Genomic DNA, 9,114 nt, shown 5'->3' on the forward strand with positions numbered 1-9,114 from the left:
CTATATCTGACAAGGGCACTATACCATATGATTATGTCCCTATATCTGACACGAGCACTATACCATACGATTATGTCCCTATATCTGACACGAGCACTATACCATATGATTATGTCCCTACATCTGACACAAACACTTTACCGTATGTCCAGGTATCTAACACAAGCACTATACCATATGATTATGTCCCCATTTCTGATGCAGGCACTGTACCATATGATTATGTCCAGGTATCTGATATGGGCACTGTACCATATGATTTTGTCCCTGGATCTGACACAGGTGCTGTACCATATGATAATGTCCTTAATTCTGACACAGGCACTGTAAGACATGATAATGTCTCTATACCTGACACAGGCACTATACCATGTGAATATGTCCCTATATCTGACACTGGCACTGTAACACATGATAATGTCTCTATACGTGACACAGGCACTATACCATGTGATTATGTCCCTATATCTGACACGGGCACTGTTCTACATGATAATGCCACTATATCTAACACAGGCACTGTACCATATGACAACGTCCCTATATCTGACACAGGGACTGTACTACATGGCACTCTAAAACATGATAATGTCTCTATACCTGACACAGGCACTATACCATGTGATTATGTCCCTATATCTGACGCTGGCACTGTAACACATGATAATGTCTCTATATCTGACTCAGGCACTGTACCATTTGATAATGTCCCTATATCTGACACAGGCGCTGTACCATATGATAATGTCCCTATATCTGACACAGGCGCTGTACCATATAACAATGTCCCTATCACTGATACAGGCATTGTACCACATGATAATGTCCCTATACCAGACACTTGCACTGTACCATATGATTATGTCCCTATTTCTGACAAAGGCAGTCTACCATGATAATGTCACTATATCTGACACAGGCAATGTACCATATGATAATGTCCCTATTTCTGACACTGGCACTGTACCATATGATAATGTCCCTATATCTGACACTAGTACTGTACCATATGATAATGTCCCTATTTCTGAGACAGGCACTGTGCCATATGATAATATCTCTATATTTGACATGGGCATTGTACCACATGATGATGTCCCTATCAATGACATGGGCACTGTACCACATGATAATGTCCCTATATCTGACACAGGCACTGTACCATATGATTATGTCCCTATTTCTGACAAAGGCAGTCTGCCATGATAATGTCACTATATCTGACACAGGCACTGTACCATATGATAATGTCCCTATTTCTGACACAGGCACTGTACCACATGATAATATCTCTATCACTGACATGGGCACTGTACCACATGATAATGTCCCTATTTCTGACAGAGGCCAGAAGTATGATGATGGTGATTACTGGCTGTAAGCTGTTTCACAATATCCATATAGCATTGTGAGACTACAGTCAAACACCGTAGATGCTGACAGAAAACAGAAAAAACATTTGTATTATACATGTACATATAGCTTGCTGTGCAGGACACATTAAGTGCTTGTCTGACCTGCTTTAAGAACATAATAGCATATACATGCAAGAGCTGCACCTCTCATTCACATTCTGTACAATTATATTTTGTGTAATACCTATATGTAGAGAAATTAATCACAAAACATTTTCTGTTCATCATAGGCAGGCTGATAAATGATGAAGAGAAGCGAGCAATGACATTCTAAGCAGATTTCAATGTTCACACAGGTACAAGTGCTGTAACCTATTCTCACAGCCATGTTGGAGACCGTCAACTTTGGTTGTTAGAGATCCAACATGGCAGCCAGTACAAGTAACTGAGCAGCACTTATAGCAGCCAGTACAATTAATCGACCAGTATTTATGGCAGCCAGTACAATTAATCAACCAGTATTTATGGCAGCCAGTACAATTAATCAACCAGTATTTATGGCAGCCAGTACAATTAATCAACCAGTATTTGTTTGGATAAAGCTCACCTTGGAATTCAATGCCAATTTTACACAATCAACACAATGTAATGACAAGCAGAACATTAGTGTTAATCATTATTTGTTCAATGTAAAATCACCACCACTCCCCACCACCCCACCTCAAAAAACTTAATATACCTTTTAACAACGTAAGCACAGAGGTGGCAATATGCTTACCAAAGCATACACATTACACCAACTCACACTACAAGTCTACACGATACTGTTTACTCTCTGATATGTGGCAACCATCAAGATTTGGAATATGGACAAAAAGAAAAAACATACTAGTGCATGAGTCAACTTTTAGTGAATCTGCTATGGCATGGAAAGTCTGTTGTTCTTCCCTGAAAATTGTGGAAATGTTCATGTGTAAATTGTGACCTATTCCTGACCTTTGACCTGAATTACCCACAAGTCTATGTAACACACCTGTCTACAATATCAGAGTAGCATCACCACCTTAGAAACAACCTGAACAAACAACATGGCAAAAACAACGAAATATCAAATTTACATCTCTTAGGTACATCTTCAAAAGTAAAGCTATCCGTTTGGTTCTTGTGACATGAAATATTTAAGAAAAACATGTAATGCCCTTGTGCTTTATGATAAGTTATCACAACCAAACCATTTAAATGATTTCATACCACAATTCAGCAACAGAACACACAAAGTCTTCAGCAGTGCTCAGTAGCAGCATCAGCAAGGACGCCGTGACACAAACAGTGTGTCACATAGAAAGCGCCACACAACCATGACACGCTCGCGGATCAATCATTGACCGCTCTATGGTCCACTTGTTAGTGGCCGGATCATAGCACTCTACAATCTTACTGGGTTTAGAGTCGACCAATCCGCCCGTGATGTAGATCTTACCGTTGAGAACGGTAGCGCCACTGTGGATATGTGCATAGTGCATGTCAGGCAGACGCCGGAATGTCCGCTTGAGTGGATTGAGCGTGATCACCTTCTTACTGTCCTCCCAGATGATGTAGAATATTCGATTCAGAACAACGATCTGTGAGAACTGAATAGGCTCAGGAAGAATGTACTGTTCCCCCGAAGTCTTGACAGCTGAGCTGGTGCATAGATAACTGTCTAACGTGTTTACTTTGGCGTCTCCCTGAAGTCCTCCGATCTCAATCAGCGTCGTGCTGTACGGAACGATGCGCGACTGCTTCCTGGGGAAGGGGCACTGACCGACCACTGCCCACGAGTCCGTCACTGGGTCGTACCGGTCAATATCCTCACGGTCAACCACACGGTCATCGTAACTAATCCCACCTATAATATAAAGCTTCCCGTCCACTGCCGCAGACGTGTGACGAGCACGCGGCTTCAGGAGAGACGCTCCCGCCGACCACGTCCTTTTCATTGCATCAAAGCGCCACACATTCGTCACAATCCGTCCGTCTAAAATTCCACCTGTGACTACGATAGAGTTATCTACGGTAGCCACACTGTACCAGGACACGGGCTGGGGGAGGTCGTCCACAGAGCTCCACTTGTCCTTCTGGGGATCAAACATCTCCACCCCCTGTGTAATGAAGCCGTTGATGCCGCCCACCACAACCATCACCTCCTTAGCCACCGTGGAGGGTCGTGGGTGCACCTGTTGCGCCTGCATGCTGCGCCTCCGCTTTCCCTGCTGGTCATAGATAGACTCATGGTGTTTCTGGGCCTCTGTCACCAGCAGCAGACTCTTCTCACAGCTCTGTATCAGCGAGTCCTGCTCTATCACTTGAAGGTATTGTCTGTCTACAATCGGCAAACGCACCAGCTCCAGGATCTCATACAGGTACTGTTTACGACTGTTCAGGTCGTGATGCATCCACCGCATTACAGCATCATAAACTGTCTCCTCGCTGCGCACGTCAATCAAATCACTAGAAATGTACGCTAGAAGACGATCCTTGGGAAGAATGAGGAACTCATCGTACTCCACCACTATACTGAAATTATCTAGAGTATATTTGTGACTTTCCTCGTGGAGTTTCTTACAGGAATGCAACTGGGCAAAATGCTCTATACCAATACAGTTGGACGGATGCAGCTGTTTCTGAAGGAACTTGCAGCATATATCCACAATGGCAGGGTACTGAAACAGGCTTCCTGCAGCTAATAACTCCTGCGCGTTTTCCTGTGTCACCTCTAACTGACCACTGTATGCGTAATCCACCAAACGTCTTAAGGTCACAGGGGAGATCTCATTAAACAGGACTTTAGCCTCGCGACTTTCTCGTAAGTCACTGCTGAACATGGCTTTAAAGTAAGGACTGCTCACGGCTAAAACATTTCTGTGGACGGGGAACTCTTCACTCCCCACACACAAGATGGCGTCTGTGAAGGCGGCCTCACTGCGGAATAGATTAAGCTTGTTGAGGATGTCGTCACCATAGTCTGGATTCCTCAGCAGCATGGTCTGCTCAGGGAAAGGTTCGCTACCTCGCCTTTCCATGGTCAAAGGGCTGGTCAGAAGTGAATAGTGAGAGCGTTGGCTTGTTGGCTGGTCTGCTGGTCAGTCTACACCCTGACAGAGCTGGGAGTAGCCGTGTCAAGGACAGCTTAGGGACATTCCCTCGCACACACAGCTGATCTCCATACTGCATTGGAGGAGGGCGCTGCCAAAAGAACAATGTTGCTCCTGAGCCTTTGTTGTTGTTGTTGTCAAGGCAGGCACCTGGATAACAGATCAAGATAATCTCAGATTATGAAAGTTCGATGGTAATCTCTCAGAGTTAAACCCTTCCCTTATTGAAAGCTTAGCACCTGGGCTTAGTATACCCTGGGGCGTGTGGGTACTGGCACTGTATGTAACAGACAGTTTAACAAAACACCTGTGTTTAGAGATCCATGTACAGGATGTTGGCAATTAGTAGCTGCAGCAGGAGAATCAGTACCGATTCATCTCTAACAGCTGATACACTTATTTCATCCAGTCACCTCACCTGCACACAGTAACTTACATCTTCTAAATCTCCTTCCATTAATGCAAATATCTCATGTTAAGGTGACAAATATGCGGTAAAACATTTATACATTTCAACTTTTATGCGGCTGCCCTCTGTGCACTTGTTAGTGGAGTAGACAGATTTTAAGTTGAAAACAGAGGGTGTTAATGACTACCAGGTGTATATTAACAATGCCCTGACTACAGCCTGGGTCTGAACATGCAAACAGCTTGGTCAACGGTGACAGCCCTCTACAAAATGACTCCGCCTAATCCTGACGCCCCTGTGGTTTGGGTGGTACACATGCTGATACCAGCAGGACCACTCGCACGCTCCCACTAAACCAGCTAGGGTTATCGGGTATTATTCACCGGCGACAATGGGTGAGATAAACAAGCTTTAGTCTCAGGCAATGTCCATGGACAATGAATAGAAACCAGTCAACTATGAAAGGCAACCAATAAATGACCACTTGTCATGCCAGAACGGCTGCCTATAAAGAAGTCTGCCTTACATATAACCATTATTTAAGTTGTGGCAGATGTACATGTAGGTTCAGAGATCATGCCAGTTGTCTTTTTAGAATGTATAAAGACCTACAAGGACAGAAGCTACCATGTTATGATCAACCCATGGATATGGCTTTGATATATGTGAAGGTCAAATCTGGCACTGCAAGTTAGTCCGTAAGATAAAACATTTAAAAATACTAAAGGTAACAAATTTTACTTGCATCTGAAAGGAAAAAAAAGTGACTAAGTAAACATAAATACCAATTGGGAAGATATCAAGTCATTTAAAATTTACCCCCAAAAACATACCCTAGCAAGAGAGGTCTCAGCCAGGTAATAACACTGATAACAAATCAAAATTAGAAAAAACTTCATTTTTGAGGATTTTCTTTCTTTCATATAACCCCTCTGTTTTAGGCATATTTTCTGTCAGTGGTCGAAAATATCTGAAAATGATGTTATCGATGAACATACTGGGAATGGGGACAGGTCTAGCGCCCCTAATTTGGGCTCTCCTTCAAACAAGGTGGTTTTGTCAGCTATCATTGTTGACGTCACCCAAGCAGGCTATTTAATTTCCAGACTGACAGCTGGGACCTTAGAACTAGTGTAGTCAAAAGGCATCTTTACACCCCAGCAAAAGATGTTTTTTTATACTTTTGCATCTTCATCAACATCATATACTCCCTGTTAAGAAATAAAAACCTAATATTTCATGTCTTCTTCAGCTTAGCCCTGGAACAGCTTCAGAGTATGAGAACGGAAAAGATTAGGCTGACTTTCTTCTTTTAATCTGAGTGTTACTATAACATAGCCAAGCTGTGCCAAATGGGATCAGATGTGAACTTGGAAAGGAAGGACTGATATTGTTCATCACTATAACATAGCCAAGCTGTGCCAAATGGGATCAGATGTGAACTTGGAAAGGAAGGACTGATATTGTTCATCACTATAACATAGCCAAGCTGTGCCAAATGGGATCAGATGTGAACTTGGAAAGGAAGGACTGATATTGTTCATCCACTATGGCACTCAACATACTGAATGAAACAACCATATGACCAATAAATGATGCGTGAAAATTACAATCAAATCTAAATCAAGTCAACAGTTTTCACGGTTCAACCAAGAGCAGAAATGACAGAAATGATCCAGAGATGAGTCATGAATGCATGTCGTCGGGGGCAGAAGAGGGAGAAATCTGTGCCATGCACTTGTCGTCACGGACAGAAGAGGGAGAAATCTGTACCATGCATTTGTCGTCAGGGACAGAAGACGGAGAAATCTGTGCCATGCACTTGTCGTCACAGACAGAAGAGGGAGAAATCTGTGCCACGCACTTGTTGTCATGGGAATAAGAGGGAGAAATCTGTGCCATGCACTTGTCATCACAGACAGAAGACGGAGAAATCTGTGCCATGCACTTGTCGTCACAGACAGAAGAGGAAGAAAACTGTGCCATAAACTTGTCACAGACAGAGGAGGGAGAAATCTGTGCCATGCGCTTGTCGTCACGAAAAGAAGAGGGAGACATCTGTGCCATGCACTTCAAAAGGAGCTCAGACAAAGCGTCATGTCAACTTAGATTTGCTGGCAAAGTTGCTCCATTTGAAAACTTGATGCACTGAACTACCCAGGCTTGCACTTAAAATATGTTGAGGCTGGTCTTCTCTTAGCATTGCCAGAGGAAAGGAATCTTATTTTAGAAATATCTCATTTAGAGTGAAATGGACAGAACACCCTGTCTGCCCTCACAAAATATTTATTGTTCCCCTCATCTAGTTTATTTATGCATCTTTTTTGACATCTTTTCTTCCAAGCAGTTCTGCAATGTCTGGACTCAAAATTTTACCTAATAATTTATTTCATGATGGTGTTTAGTACATACAGAGAGTTCATGACCCTTCCAGAACACAACTTACAAATAGCAATCAACAAGACAAAATGAAGACAACTTATGCACAGAAGTTGTACATATTGACATAGGGTTCATGTTTGTTTTGCAGCATCCATTCACATGTCATTTAGTCTGAGTACACTGACTGTTGGATGAAGAATATTTGGATATGTCATATTCAGGGCAGCTCAATCTAGTCCGATACCAGCACAAATGGTTAAGAACAGATGACGACCGAAATAAGCATTCCACTTATCTCTAGCTGGTCAAATCCACGTCATAACACTTCTTCTTCCCATCACTGCACATAATTCTGTAATGGACAATGGAGCTGGTCTGAAGGTGGAGCAGCTTTGAAAATGGCATATATAAATATTCCTCAACCAACACTCAGTGTACTCGGATTTTGTTAATTGGAACAAGTTTTAAACGGGTTAGAACATAAGAAAATCGCAAAAACCTGTTTGACAGCCAATCATCACAAATGTTTTGAATCTATGGTTAAATGTAGCTGATCAGTGTAGATCAACTGCCTCAGCAACTGTGTCAGAATTCAAAACAAAGAATGTTCTGATATTCACTCTGGGGCCATTCTTGGGCGATCAAAATGTTGCAAAATCTTTAGCGCACTTTGGTACTACAGTAAGTAATCATTCAGTAGCTGAGTAAATTGCAATGAACCGGTAGTGTAACTCTAAAATGTAAATTAAAATCAAAGAGAATGCAATTAAACTTAAAATGTATCCACTTTTTCATTTCAATGTAAGTTATGTAAATGATCCAGAATTAAATTGTGAACAAATATCATAATTAACAAAAACTTAATCACAATGGTGACAATCCTCTGGACATCACGTTGAAAGTTGTGATTAGCACATTTACCCTGGAAATAACATAAACGCTTCTATGTCGTACATGTAATCCGTTCGCTGCACTAAATTTAATCTTATATTGCTAAAAAGACTAAAGTTTGCCGGCCAATCCATCATTAAATCTATTCGACGTATTTATCTGTATGAATGCCCCAAAAAATGTTCAAAAACTGACCAAGAAGTCTCCATGACTCATTTCACGTCTTTCTAGACGGCCATCTTTCAGTGTTCTCGAGGAACCCCCATTTCTGACGTCACGAACAAGTACTGTCGGAATCCCCCAACAAGGGAAGACTTCCTAGGTGAAATATACCCTACAGTTTATAGCAGATAACAGACGTTCACATTTTATATGACATAACTTTTCGCACTGCGCCCCTTCTGTAAACTTCAGACCTTCGTGTACGTGGTAATACTGTATTATATTGAATTTGACGATTCGGATTTCACACCTTCCGGTATCACTGAAAACTGCTGACTTCAGTTTACCGGGTAGTTTAGTTTTTCTTTCAAGCAGTAATATCTTCCATTAAAACCATATATTCAGGAGTTTATTTGACTGCCGCTTGACGCCCTGGACCCTGATTTGAACACTTCGTTGACGTGGCGGCTGATATAACTGTTGTGTTAACCCCAGTGATTACATTTGTGGCATTTGTATTACAAACAAAAGCAAGAAGTAAAAGATTTTTTGTGACATCATACTGTACTGTATTCATACTGTAAAGCCTCGTAATAAAACATATTTGGGAGTTTGAAATTCATTGAAATGCTCTTCCCAAAGTTAACAACGTTTTAAAATGTAAATATCGGTTTTAGAACCTATAAATAGGCCTACAACTCGAGCAAGGGTTTCCATGAACTATTGATAAGTTTAAAGCTTTCAATACATTTTTTTAGTCATTTTAAAATGCTTCCCACCA

The 9,114-nt window shown here is 41.7% G+C and overlaps 1 protein-coding gene across 1 annotated transcript; it reads right to left on the reverse strand.

Moving 5' to 3' along the window:
* Window positions 1–342: 342 nt before the first annotated feature.
* On the reverse strand, window positions 343–8,476 carry LOC135481247 (kelch-like protein 24). The gene is made up of 2 exons (XM_064761090.1): window positions 8,367–8,476; window positions 343–4,639 (listed from the first exon to the last, which is right to left on the reverse strand). Exon 2 carries the CDS (start codon window positions 4,415–4,417, stop codon window positions 2,690–2,692), a length of 1,728 nt encoding a protein of 575 aa, XP_064617160.1. The 5' UTR covers window positions 4,418–4,639; window positions 8,367–8,476; the 3' UTR covers window positions 343–2,689.
* Window positions 8,477–9,114: the final 638 nt, after the last annotated feature.

The sequence above is a fragment of the Liolophura sinensis genome, unplaced genomic scaffold, assembly GCF_032854445.1.
Source record: "Liolophura sinensis isolate JHLJ2023 unplaced genomic scaffold, CUHK_Ljap_v2 scaffold_14, whole genome shotgun sequence".
Taxonomy (NCBI): Eukaryota; Metazoa; Mollusca; class Polyplacophora; order Chitonida; family Chitonidae; genus Liolophura; species Liolophura sinensis.

Coding starts and splice junctions, on each gene's coding strand:
- LOC135481247 (XM_064761090.1), bottom strand. CDS start 4,417: ATGGAAAGGCGAGGTAGCGAACCTTTCCCTGAGCAGACCATGCTGCTG.